Source organism: Leptosomus discolor, chromosome 7, assembly GCF_034619465.1.
Source record: "Leptosomus discolor isolate bLepDis1 chromosome 7, bLepDis1.hap2, whole genome shotgun sequence".
NCBI classification, from domain to species: Eukaryota; Metazoa; Chordata; class Aves; order Leptosomiformes; family Leptosomidae; genus Leptosomus; species Leptosomus discolor.
This window is the reverse complement of record NC_141397.1, coordinates 26380294-26397756: the sequence shown is the minus strand read 5'-3', so window position 1 is coordinate 26397756 and position 17463 is coordinate 26380294. Positions and strand designations below refer to the sequence as shown.

At 43.8% G+C, this 17463-nt stretch overlaps 1 protein-coding gene across 1 annotated transcript in view; it reads right to left on the bottom strand.

The window, feature by feature from the left end:
• Positions 1-17463, bottom strand: part of AOAH (acyloxyacyl hydrolase) — a 79886-nt gene that overhangs the window by 44658 nt on the left and 17765 nt on the right. The window contains exons 4-7 of the mRNA XM_086467873.1: positions 16020-16080; positions 14829-14928; positions 6412-6468; positions 496-566 (exon numbers count right to left, since the gene is read on the bottom strand). Coding sequence (XP_086323999.1) covers positions 496-566; positions 6412-6468; positions 14829-14928; positions 16020-16080 — 289 coding nt within the window. The remainder of the gene's footprint in view (positions 1-495; positions 567-6411; positions 6469-14828; positions 14929-16019; positions 16081-17463) is intronic.

Sequence of the window (17463 nt, the reverse complement as noted above, 5' to 3'; positions counted from 1 at the left end):
TAAGCTGTTTTTCCTGTCTGCCATCCACCCAGCTTTCTTAAATACCTTGAGATTCTCCTACACTTTGAAACTGCCACTTAATTTGTGTTCCTGACAGAGTTATACAGCTGCAGGTGGCCTTCCTGCACTGAGCCATGGGCACCACAACTGGATGAGCAAATGAAATGGAGAAGTCTCTTGGGCTCAGGAAAACTCAGGAGAAAAATTGCTCCCTCTTGGAGGTGTCATACCTTTGAGTGTGTCATATATTTGACCTCTGGGACTTGTAAATCTTGTGCAAATATTTAAAGTACTGGCGAAGCACAGGCATCTCTCTGAGGAATCTTACTTACCTAAATTCTGTTCAACCTCCTTCTATGCTACCTGGACAGAGGTTTTATGAAGGAAATCAACAGAAGTAAAGTATAGGAAGTTTTATTAACTGGGGACGATTTTTGAAAGAAACAAATGTATCATATTCTGGTTTTGGTTAAGGACTGAAAACTTTATACATACTATTTAATCTTCTCACACAGATCAGCCAGAAGAGGAAATGCACATAGACTTGAAAACCCCATGAAGCTTTTCTGCAGGGGAAGAAAATAAAAGAAGATGGATATGTTAGTTCACAGAGGTGGCATGGCTTGGGATATTCAGTCAGTAAAGTCCAGAGCTAAATAATGCATTTTCTGCCTAGAAACATATGAAAACTCCAATGATGCCATTAAAGATGTTACATGCCAGAGGATTTAGACCTGACACAGCAGTCAACTTAAGGATTTCGACTGAACATTTTACAAACCGACTACTCTTGCTTTCAAAGAGCTGTAAAATTAAAAAGGAAGAAACTCCTGTGAAACCGTCTCCTCTCATGTGCCCAAGTTCTTTTTTTCATTCTTTGTAAAAATTACTGTTGTCATGTTCAATAAACATGATGGTATCTGAAACTTAGCGCAAAACTAGTGAACGCCACACATTGTGGGCCATAAGGCTGGTTTCCTCACACTCGGGGATGGGTGGATAAGCTGAAGGTCAGGAACAACCCCACAGACAGGAGAAATGGGAGGATCCCGCATGTGCATAGAATGCCCTTGATTTTTTAATGAGATTCTTACCTGGATATCTCATAGCTAGATTTTATCTTGGCCAGACCTGCAAGCTGTGAAAGAAATGCTGCAGGATAAACTCTTTCAGCACTAGTGGACTATAGCCATGGGCCAATTCAGTTAAGGTTCTAGGTAGCTAGGAGGCTTCGGAAGCTGAATGAGACTTTCCTAGTGAGCGCTCAAGTCATGGAAACATTGCACTGCATCAGTAACCAGTCCCACAAACAGGCTGCTCATGTGGCTTCACTGTAAGATCGGGTGGTCTTTAAACATGGAGGGCATTCAAATGGTCTATAAATACAGAGGGCTACTCAGTGCACAGTCTAATGAACTGTATTCACTAAGATTGCATTCAGCATGTAAATACAGAGCAGATGTGCATACTCATAATTTTATGCAAAACCCAGTAATTATTTATATGGCCACAGCACTTAAGAGCTCTGTCCTTGGACCAACTGCCTTGTGTTACATACTTTATATATACAGAAAAAAAAATAAGATGGTCCTTGCCCTAATGAGATTACAACCCAAATCTAACATAAAACAGAAGTTAAAGGTTGGATACAGCTCAGGAGAGGACAATAAAAGGCTATTAATCACTGTGAGGGGCAGTAACCCAAGCGTATAAAGCTCTGAGTGACAAAGGAGAACTCTGAAGCAGCACTGCAGGGCAGTGAGGCAGTGGTGTCATGCTGCATAGGACATTGCCCTGCAGCTCTAGGGAAGGCAGGAAGGTGTTTGTTTGGACAGGTAACAAGGGGTGATGGAGATGAGGGTCTCGCACAGAGCAGGAGGACAGGCACAGCGATATGTCATGGCCAGGATCTCAATATGGAGAAGAGGTCTGGGGTAGTGGAGAGGGGATAGAGCCCCTAGTACAAAGATGGTAGCCAACATTTGCACTGGTGGATGAAGTGACCAAGCATCAAGGTGAAGATGAAAAAGAGTGGTACCTTGTTGGGGACACCTGCAGTGGAGGTGGAGCTGTAACAGTGCGCTTGCTGAAGGATGCAATAGAGAAATCAAAGGAGAAAAAAAAGGAGGAAAGTTGGGGAGACAAGAAACAAGCAACTTGCAAAAACCCTCACCATTTAACTCTTCATCTCTGTCCAACAGACTCAAATGACAAGGTTTGTCATTCGAGTCACACTGGCTTGGAGGGGGCCATGAGGTGGAGGGTTGTTGGAGGAGTCAAAGGAGAAACCAGAACATAATCACAGAAGTGGCTAGAAATGGCCAAAAGCAGCCAGGGAGTGGAGCCTTTCCTTGACCTGAAAGACCAACCTCGTCCCACTGCTGTGGCTCCAGCCACCCTGCACTTTTCCCCATCCCTCTGCACCTCTGTATTTAAGCTCCCTGCCAGCCTGGCTGGCTTGGGGCTATGTCTTGCAGCACAGCAGGGACGCATACCTTCTCTTAGCTCTCTGTGTGTGCATATGCATGTATGGCCAGGTAGGCAGAGAGCTGAGGTGCACAAGCTTTTCTCCAAGAGCTTTGCAAGCCTATGTACGCCTTCCCGGAAAGAGGAAAGAAACCACTTTCCCCACCTCCTCCACGTAGGACTAACCCCAGCTCTGCTTACAAAAGCACTAGAGGCTCTTAAAGCTTTCTGTCAGGCTAAGATTTGCAGTGTCTTTGAGCTGTCACCTTTTCACTTAGCCTAAGTCACAGCATGCAAAGCCTTTGAAGTTAAGGCATGAGGAGCTGAAACTGCACCAGAAAGCCAAACTACAGGGCTTGCAAGAAATAAATACATAAATAAAACCTCCTTTCATTCTGCTCGCAGGCTGTGTTTAAAGTCTACCCTTTGCCATAAACAGAATAAAATCTTTCCTGCCTTTTTTTCAGCTCATTGTTTGAAAATTGTTGCTAACGGGATCTCTGTTAGTTTGAATGGAAGACTATCCTGCAGCCCCAGACACTGCCTAACTTTGGTGGGAATGGTTGGCATGATGGTGCCCTGGAAGTGGTATGGGTGATGTCTAGCTGGGCTTTGAGGACCAGCTGCAGCAGCGTCCCAGAGCACAGCAGCCTCTGGCTCCCCAGCTGACATCCCCACAGCATATGGGACAGTGAGGTCTGGATGTAATACTTTGGCTCTGCTTGGGGTTATGCAGGAGAGCAGCTCATCTGCTTTTTGAGGGTGTCTTGGGCTACTCTTAAAAGGCAGCAAGAAGCACAGGGTTAAAAAAAGGGATAATCTTTTCATGTACCTATGTAAGCGAGAGAGTGGGAGAGTACAGGTAAGCGGGCACTACAGGGCCCTTCCCAGCAGAGCCAGGCTATGATTGCATATGTGGTTTTGGGAAGAGATGGGTTACTTGCCCCTACATAACATCGTTGGGTGGGCAGGAGAGTGGTGCATACCCACCTCTGCCTTGCAATTCCCTTTTGGCTCCCTCCATGGCTCCCCACTTCTGCTGCTGGGCTGTGATTTGCAGGCACCGTGTAGTCACAACAGGATTGTATGCATGGAGAATGCTCTTATTAAATGCTACAGCCACGACTATTCATCATTGTTTACTGCTATTGCTCAAAGATGCCTCCTAATATTTTCTCCACCCATAAGAAAAGTTGGCGCTAGAGGTGCTCACAGTGATTGATAACACCAATATTTTATGCATTGCCCGTTAACATTCCCTAATGACATTTCTGTAATTATTTTAATTAGTTTTACAAAAAAGAATAATGATGAGCCCCTAATGCTTGTTGGTGTTTGGTTTAAGCCAGTCACTCACAGATGGCTCACTACTTTTAATGAATGGAGACATTTATTAGATATTTTTGGGTTGTAGCCACTTTCACGGCATCTCTACATCTGCAAAATACCTTTTCTTTTTCCCAAATCTACAATGATCTTAAGAAATACCCAGTAAATACAAACCCCCTGGAAGCCAGACAGACCTCCCATTCTCATTATCAACAGCCATAATCACATGTCTTTTTTGTGCACGGTCACACACAACTGCCAAGCAAAGATAGGGAGAGCTAACTTGTAAGAACCTCTTCAGAAGGCTTTCCCCAAACATGCAGTGGGGCAAAAGCAACCCAAATAGCAGATATGGGAAGAACAGGCAGATATAATTTGACGTTTCCCTCCAGCATGAACCATATCATAAAAAAGACCAGGTGAATGTTTTCCTCTCTCCGCTGATGTAGATGCAGGGATGTCCTATGACAGACAGGGTGTTTCTGGATCCTCATCCACACATTCAGCCAGGCAATCCTCTCCCCAAGCAGTGAGAGCACCTCAGCTGTTTTGGCCCTTGCTCACTGGCACATTTATGTACCTGGGCAGGTGAACAGACTATGATTTGGCAGCGTTCAGTTTGTGTAGGTGATTTTCTTACCATTTCAACACATGCTGCAGCTCCGGGATATGGGACTTATGCAGGCATGATACATGCTGTGCTTTCTCCTGGAGATCTTCCTTTGTGCTTCTTACTACATTGTTTTTCTGGATTTGAAATGAAATTAATTGCAACCCAGCTGAAGGAGAAGTTGCGAGAGACAGTATTGCCTCTAGAAATGTTATTTTTCATTTTCTGGCTTTAAAATAAGTTTCAGCAAGGGTCATTACAGGGAACATACTAGGAATAAGTGCAGAGGAGGCCCAGCCAACCATATTGTGGTTAAATTAAATTTGTAAATTAAAACAAACTTGTTTTAATTTGAGCTGACCTTGTATTGTGGGTTTAGAAATATATTGACTGGAGAAACCCAACTATAACTAAGGCTGTGCTGCTTCTGAGACACTGTCTGCTTGTCCCTCCTGCTGCTAAGTGAGCAAGTAGGAGAAGGAAGAGGCCAAGGGCATCGTGACAGAGAGCAAGGGCGATATAGGGGCATCAGGGCATCAAACAGATTTGAGGATGTGGGAGAGTAGAGGCAAGCTGGAAGGAGATGCCATTGCACCCAACCATGCCACCCTACCCAGGACAGCCTGAAAGGACACGGTGTGCATGGACCTTAGAGGCCAGACAGGGCTGGCCACACAAGGGACACAGCTTGATATGCCAAGGGTAGAAGCAGAGGGGTCCTGTGTCGTGGGAGGCAGTGGCTGCACGCTGATCTCTCTCCATCCCTGCACCTGTGCCCGGGCTCTGGCTAACAGAGAGGACCTCCTTGACTCACAGCATCTTGCTGCAGGTGTTAACGTGGGGACTTGCACACGTTAGGCAAGGGGATTAGAAATTTCATGTAGTTTGAGCGGAAATCTCAGGCCATCAGTAGCACAGCTCTGAACAGGAAGGAAAATGAATAAGATCCTGCTGGTTGCTGTTCTGCAGGAGCTGAGACCCGTCTCTCCAGTGCATTGTTTATTACCTTGTCTTGGCAATTTGGCAATCGCTGAAAGGCTAATTAGGCACCTCAATTTTCAGTTTTGTGAGTAGCATCACAGTGAGGATTCAGGAAGAAGCAATATCAAAAATTTCTTCACAAACAGCAAAAACATTTGCTCTGCCTTAAGTACTGGAGACAACTGGAAGCAAATACTATGGCTGAGCTGACTCACATAAGTGAACCCAGAAGAATAAAAGCTGCCCTTCAACTTCTCTGCTACCCTTTAGAGATCCTCTATAAATCTGAAAACTGGTGAAGGTGGAAAGATTTTAAATCCCAGTTTTCAAGTTTAGAGGCAAAAGCAGACTCTCAAAAATAAAGGAAAAATATTCAGAATTTGCTCCAGTTTCAGGCAACCCCAAAGTGCAGTGAGTCACTGCTCTGAGGCAGTGGCTCTCCCTCTTACATGTGGCTACAAAGGTGAGACAGGGATGCAAGGGACAAAGAAGCAGCATGAAAAGAGGAGGAGCAAGGATTTTGAAGGAAGGAAGGAAAAGCACAGGGCAAGGCTGAGTGGTAAATTCCTGCTTTTGTAAAAAAATCTAAACAAAATCTATATCTGCTTGTATTTTGTTTTAAGGCTGGCTGCCCCACCAAAGGTGAGTTGGGCTAGTACAAGTGAGTGTCTCAGCATGGAGCTGCACTATGGTGCTCAGAGATCATATCCTCAGCTGCTGCATGAATTTCAGACACAAATTTATGTCTTGGGTGGATATAGACAGTTATCCCTACTCTATAAGCACTCTGCATTTTTTCAAGTTTTTTTTCTGTTCTCCCCATACTGTCATATTTTCTTTCTATTATCTCCCTCTTCTTATTCCCAGAGACACCTGATAGAGCAGATTCTATACCGGGTAGGAGTGAATCAGCATTCAATTCAATAATGATCAGTTAGGTTCACAACTAAGCAAAATAAAGGAAGACTCACTCCTGATAAAACGCAAGTACAGTGTAAAACAACTTAATGCCACTGATTTCTTACCAGATCCTTGGAAGTCATAATCCTTTTCGCTTTCCTTATTGCAGTACTCAGCCCCACCTAGGAGAGCAAGAACAAAATTTTAAAAAAAAGCAGATCAGCCTTACAGTATCCTACCAATTTTTCTCCCTGTTTTGTACCCCCTTTTTTTTTTAATATATCAGTCACAGCACAAAAATGATGTATGAGTCCACAAACTCATCATCAGTTACTTTTTATTGGACTAACAATCAATTATCCAGTCACCCCCTGTGAAACTCCAGTTGCAAAAGTTCATTTATTTTGCTCAAGGGCATCATTTATTTCCTGAGGAAAAATGCAGATCAGTTGAAGAGCTGAAATTCATACCCTGACTGCACTGCATGAGCTACAGAGGACAGACTTCGTAGATTAATGGAATCACAGAATGGTTTGGGTTAGAGGGCACCTCAAATATTACCTAGTTCCAACCCCCCTGGCATGACGGGGACACCTTCCACTAGACCAGGTTGCTCAAGGCTCCATCCAGCCTGGTCTTGAACTTCTTCAATGACTTCTAATGAAGAACAACACATCCATTAGATGGCAAATAGAGGGTCACACTTGCAATGTTGGCCTGACTTGCTGTGGAAGGGTACAGGGGAAACATTTGGTCTTGCACAGATAAGGGTTATACTCGGCTGAGGTTCATCCCAGTAGGGGAACAGCTGGAGCGTGGGAAGGTACAAAGCAGGGAATAGAGTTTGGAAGGCAAATCTCCTGCTTAGGATCTAGGAAGGTTAGCTTTTTATTCTGGAATAAAAACTTGCCCTGGAGGGCAAATTCTTGCTGACAGTGGCAAGATTGTTTTTCTGTTGGGTCCATGCAAACTGGTGCTGAAGAAGCATTTTGGGATTCCTCCACAATGAGGATACTTACACGTAAATAGAAAGGAGGAGTGGGAGAACTATTGCAAGAAATGACCTTGGAAAGGCATCCTTATCACAGGGGAACAGGCTGGCCATCATAATGGCATGGGTTACAAAGAAATCAACTACTGGTGATACCCCAGTAATTCCTCAAATCCCTTTACACACATGGTCCTCAAAGAAGGAGAGGAAATTTTGTGCATGGGGCACCATCTGTGAGTATGAGTCACAGCCAGGGACGAGCACTGCTGGCAGCAGGATGGATGTGCCATGCGTGGTGCAGCAGGGCTGTGGTTGAACACACACCAATGGCTGCTTACCATGACCAGCAACTGCTAAAGTCCTGCTCTTGAGCCTTCCTCAAGGCTCAAGTCTTATCTCTGAGGCAGTATCTGTGTGATGGCCTCTGTCCTTCCCCTCAGCCTTCAGCACGAAGAAGGCTGAATGTACTGATCATTTATCCTCTTTCAGAAGGAATAACTGCTTTTGTTCTGTAGGTTTTTGAGGATCGGTTAAAAAAAAGTAAAATAAAAAAAAAGAGATAAAAATCAATTACATTTGAAAATGTTTCAAATGGAAAGAAAAATCTGGTGAATCACAAACATATTAGCAGTCTGCTTCTGATCAAAATTGTTAGTGAGGACAAACTTCTGTCTGACAATGACCTGCCATCAGTCCCTCCTATAGCTCAGCCTAAGGACATAACTGCCAGCTCAAGACTAACCAGGTCTGAGGGCTCCGAGGTAAGGTTCAGCACAAGTTTATATTTATCTGTCTAGAGCTACAGGAACTCAACATGAGGTAAAAAGTATGCTTTGCCAACTGGTAGTATTAAAGCATTTGGAAAAAAAGAAAATATCCCTCGAGTGATGGCACCTTACTGAACAGCGGGCACGCCAGCTTGGAATATTAAAGCAGCATACATTTGCATTTAGAACAACCATTACCAGCATTTTTTTACTGGGGATAAAATTTAGCATGTCATTATAATTGATTTAGGCAGTGATCAAAGAAAATTAATTAACTGTGATATTCAAGGGTCAAAAATTTATAGTGAACAATATAAAGGATAAGGAAGAATAAGCATAAGCAGCAAGGAACACAGACTTCTAAGTTATTGGTTTTTAATATATGTGTCACATTAATATATGTGCTTAATATATGTTTAATTCATTGTGTCTATAGTCTTATAAAAATCTAGGTATGTCACAAATAGATGAGAGATGCTAGGAATAAGTCAAGACACTGTTTCCTAGTTTCTTCCCCCTGGGCAGCTGCTGTCCCCAAAACGAAACATGTATCTTATATTTGCCATAGTTATGTTACCAGCTGCTGTTATTTCTGCAATAAAATAACCTGAGAGACAGATGAGAAAAATGGCTTAAAATTGAGTATGATAGATGAAAAATTTCTAGAGAGGTAGGATTTATCAATCCCTTTCTGCTGGGCAGGGGGGGAGAGACCTTTCTTGCTCTCAGCAGCAGAGCATGAGAAACGCACGCTTCAGACAGCTACAGTGATATGGCACACAGAAAGCAGAAAAAAGGGACGAAAGGCTGAATTGCCCCCACATGTAGAAAACACTCTCTCTGAAATGCTAAGGAGGAGATCTTCTCCCACTGCAGAAGCTACTTCAGTCAGGTGGGCGTGGAGGACTGGCAGCCGAAACACCCATCTGGGAGAAAACACTCTTTGTTTCATGGGTCATCTGTAATCTGTGGTTGACAACAGCATGTCAAGCCTGCCACTGAGGCCATATAGCCCATACAACCACTGTTGCTGCAACCTGGCTAGTAAGCAGCCTCCTCTCTCCCATGAAAACACCACCAAGGAAGGAGATCCCTAGGTTCCAGCAGCTGATGGATGAACTTGCAGCCACTGCCTGAAGGGTGTATGGAGGTTCTGGGGAGCAGCCAGCTCCATCCACTCAAATTGGTGCAGCCCTGCCATTCGGCATGCGCAAGATATCCACACCATGGATGGGGCTGAGGGCAGGGTGGTCACTGGGATTTCATTCACTGCCTTCTTTCAATGCTCTCCACAGAGCCCCTCTATTCCCAGTAATGAATTTTTTGCAAACAGATGTATTTCTCATCATAAACAAATGCATGAACCAACTCTAATTTTCTCTCATTTATCACCCTTGTTAGCCAGCTCTTTCCCAGGAGAGTGGATATTTACAAAACACTCCAAGTTTCCCTTCTAACTCATTTGCATCATCCTTTTACCAGAAGTACACACACCAAGGTACCAAAACGCTGCAAAGCTTGTTAAACAGCACCGATAAAACTGCTATTTGTTCTACAACTCCAACCTTTCATCCTGCAGAGGCTTTAGGGGGAATCTTTAGAATTTCACAGGACAGCCAAACCAAAGATATGTGCTCTGGACACAAAACAGGGACATTCTCTGCAAGCCCAGATCTAAACCACATGAAGCCTGACTCAGTCCTTTCTCCTCCCATGGCACTTACTCTGACTTCTGCTCATTTTAAGCCACTTGTTTCTTTTGAACTTGGACTCTCTGTGCTCAGGATGAAACATTTTGATTCGCTTTTCCTAGCTGGCCTCTGCAAAATACAGTCAGCATCCATAAGCAACGCTTCCCTGTCCTTACACTTTCGTCTGCCAGACTCCCACCCCAAATGCTGCTGTGCCCATGGGTCGCCCAAGACTTCTTTCTAGGGGTCCTGCCTGGGGCAGCTTCTGCATCGGTATGACACGGCTGCACGCAGCACCCTGCAAACCCCATGCCACCCTGTTTTCTTTGGGGTTATTTGATGGAAGGTTGGGATTGTGTGGTTTGATTTTTTTGGGTTTGTTTGGTTTTTGGTTGGGGTTTTTTACATTTTATTTTCTGCCAATGAAGAGGAGCAGGGGAAATGGTGAGAAACATGCAAAAGAAGAACTAGTGCTCGAACTGTACCTTCTGCTATTGCTCGTCTATAGGTTGTTTCTTCAGGGCTGCAGCAGAAACAACTCACATTTCAGTAGATTTCACCTATTTCCAAAAAAGAAAGGCTAAAAGGAGGGCATCTTTCTCACCAGGACCTAGCCTGACTCCCAGATGCTTTCTTTATGGTCTGTGTTCTCAAAAGAAGGAAATCGGTCCCAGCCACAAGGTCTTCGTTTGGCTGGCAGCCTGCTCTTTCCAGGAATGCAGAAGCACTCCCACCCCAGAATTTGGTTCTGCCTTACCTCCTGGGAAGCAGTTCATATTTTCACTGAAAGAGAGAGAGGAATAAGATAAAATAGGGGGAGTACTTTCATGTTACGAAAATCCAAAGGGCTTCTTTTTTCCAGCCAGAATTGGTTGGCTCCTCTTTGTCAAAGAGCAGGGTGGCCACAGTAATGTCCATGAGGGATGTGGCTTTTGCTTTTTACAAAGCCAGTGAAAGATCTGATAGAGGGGACGTGAACCAACATGAGTGCTTGTGGCAATTAAGTTATTCAGCTAAGATAAAATGACATTAGCATAAATATATGTATTTCTGCTGATGTAAGATGACTCCCAGCAAAACCCTACTACTGCAGATTAAGCTAAAATCTGCAGCCACAAGGGCTCTTATAGTTTGAAGCAGAAAAGGGATGGGGAGCAGAAGAGGCACTCTGAAAGCCCAAAAGAAGAGTTTAAGCTCCTTCCAACACAGACTGTTTAAGAGATTGCCAGCAGTAGGACTCCAATGCTGAAGTCCAGCCATTATTCTGGCCCCAGCAAAATCAATTAAAGTATTGCCATTTAACTGAACAGGCCGGCTGGCTTAAAACAATCTAGAGGCAAGCTGAGAATAATTTCCTGCAAGCCTCCTCACTCCCAGGCCCAGCTTGGTAGGCATTTAGGTAGTGCCTAAAACCCCTCACCCAATTTCAGCCCTTTTTGCTTGCTAGCTGAACGTTCCTGTATCACAGGACCTGGTGTAGAAAGTCCTCCACCATGTGAGTTAATAAACTTTTTTGACTAAAAAAATATCCAGTCATCCTAAAGCAGCTAGCTTGGACACCTATGCTCACTGTCAGCGTTTTGGAGTGGTGCTGCAGCCAACATTAGAGTACCTGCTGTTCATGTAGCTTAAACCACAGGGCATATTACAGCAGCTTTAGATTCTGGCCAGTTTTCAGCTACCTATGACAAGCCTACACTTCTGATGCATCATCCTGTGCTGTCTCTTGACTTGAAGGAGTCCCCAGTGTTGCTACCCTCCTACTAAGGGTAGAGGAGAACTTCTCATTGGGCAAGAAATGTTCAGTGAGAGAGCCTATGCATGCACATCTATCTGCACTTCCAGCGCTGGCCCGGGCTCTGCTCTTTCGGCCACTGGTGGCAACTAGGGACTCACAGGACTCCATTACGAGTGACGTGCCTGCACAGTTGTGCTGGTGATCCAGGAGCCACAAGCACCCCCTCCAATCTTCCCCACCAACATCAGGGTCTGCTCCTGAAACTGTCCACCACTGGGGCAGCCGACCTTGTTCAGGCCTCCAGGTAACCCCCACAACTGAGCCACCCTCACCCAGGTTAGATGCTCTCCTCCAGCTCTGCTCTGTGCGAACAGAGCCGTACTTTTTATTCATAATTAGAGCCAAGTCTCCTAGAATAATCACAGAGTGCTAATAGCAAAAAAATTAATTTGGGCTAATTTGTCAGAGACCAGGGAAGTGTGTAATATAATGCATGTATCATTTACTCAGCTTGCAGTGTCTCCTTTATGTAGATAGTTTGCAAGGCCTCTGAAGCAGGGTCTCTTCCTTCCTCAAGACACACAATCTCACTAGAGCAACATCACAGAATCAGAACAAAATGAACTATTGACTGAAAAAGCAGCTACATGTTAATATTTTCCACCTTAAACGCAATTAAAACCTGAACATTATACTGCCTTATTAGGGCAACTAACTCTGTATTTATTTTACTCCCTTCACCAGTGCAAGTATGATACTAATTCTGGGAAAATGGGCATCCAAAAGTCTAAATGAATAAATGAAGTACCTGAAAATCAATAGAGTTGAACAAAACAGTTATTAGTATTAAAGTCTTGTTCAAACACTTGGCAGGGGACTGAGCCAACATTTGCAGGTTCATATAACTGAAGTGATCAATCAAATTACAAACCAAAGAACCAAATGTGAGGTAAAATGCATTTTATGCATCCATGTCTCTGACTGAGTATAATTGTTTTTCACCCATAATCTATCTTTACTCAGTCTGACTTGTCACAGAATTACTGTGGGCAATTTATCAACCACTTGAGCATGAACTCTAAGCACTGCTCTTCTCCCATCTCCCCCAGCCTCCTCATGCTGTCTCAGGGCACCGGGCAAGCTAAAAAGGAGGGCACAATCAGGGTGGAAAAATTGTTTTGTTGGTAGAGTTCCCTTATACCTGGTGAGAAACAAATACACCTTCACAGAAAGGGGTTTAACTACCACTTGGAAGGGAGAGGGTTTGCTTGAGCCACTCACTCAGAGGGACAGTCTCCAGACCATGCAAATGACAGTCCAAATTTTGTTTAAAAACAAAATTAAAAAAAAAAAAATCATCTTCAGTTGTTTTCTTTGCAGAAAGTGCAGTTGCTGGAGCTGTCGCTGGAGGTGGAAAGAGAGTCAGCTTGGTCCCACAACTGCTCTTAGAGATGGGAAGAGTTAACCAAAGATTTGACAGCAACAGCAATGAGTGGCAGCCTGTCCCTTCTGGTTGATAGGTCAAGTATTTCACCACACGTCTTCTGATTTCTGCATGGGATCCACCTCGGTTTAAACAGTCCCTCTCTCCAGACTCGTTAGCCTAGATCACTGCAGCCACAGAGAGTCTGTCCCTCTCTTTAAGTGTAGTTTGTTGCCTGCATCCTCTTTCACTCCAAGAGGTACCTTGCACTTCTGCCACTGAGTGCAGGGTGGTTTACACTTCTCTTTATTTCCCCACACAAGCAAATAAATCCATATAAAAATCTAACTCTCGGGCTATCAGTGTGGCGCACGTGCAGCCACCATTGCTACAGCTCCTGCTGTCCTCCTGGGTGACCTGCTACACTGGGGGCTGGGGGAGCCTGCCAGCCTTTGCTGTACTCTCACCTTTACCTTCAGGACTCCTAATTTAAAGGGAAAAAAAAAAAAAAAGCACCAGAGTCACTGTCAGGGTCTCTGCTGCTGTTACAAGTGCAGGAGAAGGGAAAACCACGCAATTACCAGGGTAGACAGAAAGTGTTGGAGACTCACAAATGTTTGTGGGCTGATTAGAGAGCTGGTAATTATTGAGGGAGAGCTTGTAATAGGGTAGATCTGATGTATCTTGGGTCATGGGTGAAAGGATCCATGAACTGTTTTACCGGTTCAGATGCAGAATTTCTGAAGGAACCCATTTGATGAAGTTTAGGCAACATCTTGGTTGAGTCAAGTTAGTGTGGGCCCTCTCTGGTGCCTGCACTCATCTTCTTCCACCCCTGCCTGCTTGCACATTCATATACCTCTATGTTGGTATAGCATGGAGCATAGTAGTCATATGGGACACACGCCTGCTATAAAACAAATGTTACTGCCATTCTTGGAATGCAAGTGTTTCTCCAGCTCTTAATGTTGGCAGAACTAAATCCATCTTGGAGATGAACCACAGCTCACCAAAGCCCATAAAAAGGCTCTGATGGATTTCAATGGCTGTTGGATGAGGCTCTATGTAAAACATCTTATGCAAACCTTTAGAAACTAAACATGTCTTTATCCATCCAGATGCAAGGAAAAAGATTTCCAAAAATAGATTCCTAAGTGAATCACTTGCTTTTTGACACTGCCAAACAACCACAATCCCTCACAGGTTTTAGTGTGACCCAGGCTGCGTGATGACTGGGAAAAAAAAAAAAACAACAAACCACAACAAAAAAAAAATCCCAAACAAACTGTATCTGTTTAGACACCTATGCAGATATGTAGGTGTCTGAGTAGCAAAGGTCCAGGACATGCTATCAAGACACTGTGGTGTAGCAAGTAACTGTACATCACAAAAGCGGTGGTAACTAAAATTGTTTCCAGCCTGCGGCAAAAGATTAGGCACAGTAGCTTAAATCTCTTGCACTGCAGACTAATCCAAGTGAAATAGCCCTGCTTTTGCAGCAGGTAACTAGTACCTACACAGGCTGCCACAGCAGATCAGGCAACGTGGGGATAATGTGTCATGCCGTGGTAACACAGTGGTATAGATGAACCTCAGCTGAGTGTCTGGCTTGGGGTTATTGTACTGCTTAACAATAAAGTCTGGAGAAATTTTCTTTTCCCTACTCTTCTTCTCTGACTCAGACTGGTACAAGAGAATATGGCCCTGTAATTCCTGCTCTCCAACACCCATGTTGTTGATGCTCCACACAGCTAAAGTGTGTTATGTACCTTTCATTCAAACAGGCATTTTCTAAAACTGTCCACACTCAAAACGTTGAAGTTTATTTCCCAGATAATGCACGTGCACTGGAAGCCTCCATACTGTTCAGTTTCAGCTTAAAAGACATTCCACAATGCCTATAGCTTTGAAAATAGTGGAAAACCAGCTCACCTTTGGAGGACGGTAGAGATGACAAAGCGGTTGTCCTGGATCCTGTTTACACAGCTTCAAGGAATGGCAGACTACATCGGCATTCATTTCCCTGTCTATGCTGAAGGAAATGGCGTGAAAACAAAGACTATTATGTTCTTCTGTGTGCTTGGAAGTAGAAGCTATTTCCATGGGAAGCTAAATCTCCCCAGTGCCAAACAATAACCTCAGCTCGCTTCACTGTGGCCCGTAATTGCTGCTCAGTACAGTGTTGGGTCCTAACGATTTTCTGCCACGGCATCCTATTCAGCATTTAAAATTGGATCCCAGGATGATGAAAAACCACTGTGCTTTCTATGCAGCACCTTAATCAAATACATTATGACTGTTCTGTTTTTTAATCAATCATAAGTCTGACAAAGACTTAAAGGTTAAAGTTAATGCATATGCAATTTGGCACATATGAATGTTCAATCATTAACTCAAGAAAATAACCAGAAATCCTTCAAAGATCCTTAACCTTTAATCTCCAAGCACAAATACTAGGATTGTTTCTTTCTTTTTAGGATACACCTCTGGGCTAACCAGAAATTAAATTAAAATGTTTGATTACAGCTCTTCTTAGTCCTGTAAGAAATTTGCAGTCCCTTGGCTAGTTTTAAAAATAAAAATAAAAACCCTAGGGAGGAAGAAAGTCTAGCAAAAGCTCTGTTAATTAAACTAAGAACTTTCAAAGAGGACTAAAATGACCTACATTTTATTTTTTTAATCACTTACATTACTTAGTAGGCTTCCCCAAGAGTGTGTATCAAGGTCAGCGCTGAGAACATGTAGGGGCTGACAATTAGAAAGCTTGATTAAAGGTAGAAAGGAAAGTAAGAGCCAGGTATTACAGTGGTGTGACTCCATAGAACCTCTTGCACACACGGGTTATTCAAATTCCTCCCTCAGCCAAACAAGCTGAATTTCAAGATGTAATTACATCAGGTGGGCCTGATCTGAGATTCAAATGGAGTGTGAAAATAGTTACCAGTGGCAGGCTGCGTTTACTCACTCAGGAATAGCTGTGCCAAATGCCAAACCAGAATAAATCTCAAGCATCTCTGCTTTAATAATAATGTGATTTTAAGAATGAAGCTCCTACACTTCAATCCAACAGCACATATCAAGAACAAACTAAGCAAAGACCTGAGAGGACACAGCAATACTTACAGTTCAGCTATGTGTGGTCCGTAAAGTTCAGCAAGTACGTAACAGAAACCTTGCAGTTTTTCTAGAAAACATGAATTTTTTTTAAGTAGTTGAGCGTGGTGAAATTGGTTTTGTAACAGTCAAAATACAGCAGGAGTTGGTTCATTAAGGTGAATGCTGATTTATCCTAGGGGAAGGTGTGTGAATCTATGATCTCAGCACAACACCAGAGAACCGGAAAACCTGAATTTCTAACCTTGCCTAAAGCCGTTCTCTGGCTTTAGGCAAGCCACATGATGAAAACTAAAAAGGATAACTAGCATTTGTTAAACGTTCCAAGTATGGCATCATGGAAAAGTCAAAAGAAATCACACATGCCGCAGCATCTTCTAGGGAGTTTAAACAAACAGCTCGCTAGGTTTGCAAGAAGAAAGAAAAGAAATATATAAATCAAAGTGCAGAAAGTGATGCAGGGCTTGTTGCTACTGCTAGAGCTGTCTTGGAGCTTCTTGGGGTTGTGCAAATTAAAAGAATATGTTCTATGTAGAGCAGGAGTTGTGCAGGAATAATTGCATTCAGACAAATATTTGACACTTTTTGTTTGGTTTCCTTTCACAGTTTGCAGTCGTGTGCCTTTTTGGGATGCTGGCTCAGGTGGCTTTCTTTAATCAGGGTGAAGCATGCGCTCCATGCCCTCCAGGAGATAGCTCATCTGAGACTTCTTGAAGGCACTGTTGTGAAAAAAATTAGTCCTTGCACCCTAGCAAAGACACTTGCAGGAGAGATTGGGGGTTTGAATACAGGTAGGGCATGATGGTAGCACTGGTCTGATAGTTCCCAGGAAGGAAAATGGATTGTTTCTTGGCCCGAGCAGATGAGAGCTGGTTAACCATGCACGTATCCTGCAAAGGAGGCGTCAGGCCTTGTTTTGGCAGGGGTGGTGTTGTGAAAAGTCATGAAGAGGCAGGTTCATATAAATGCAGTGACGACAAACTTGCAGCTCCTGAAATTCCTGAGAGATATTGTTTTCTCTTACACCTCCATTACCCAGACAGATAAGTATCTGTACTTGGGAAAGAAAATATACAGTATCCTCATCTTTCCCAAAGAAAAGCCTCAGAAACCCCCAAAGCAGCTGCTTCCCTCCAACTTCGGGCTGAATATTCAATTTTAACCAGCATCAGGCTGGATATGCCCAGGGCTGGTGGTCTGCTGCATACAAGGCGGGTGGTTTTGCTCCAGGAAGGGTACAAAATCTCACAGCTCTGACTCCATCAGTGGGCACAGGTGTGTTCTTATTCCCATGAGAGCCAGAGAAGGTCACTGCTCTCCTGCCAGGACTGCAGACACCCCAGCTGGCAACCTGTGCCCAAGAAAGGAGGACTGGAATCAAAAAGGCGTAGCAGGGAATGAAAAGATAATTTCCCCAATACCCTCCTACACATACAGTGTTGCAGGCACCTTG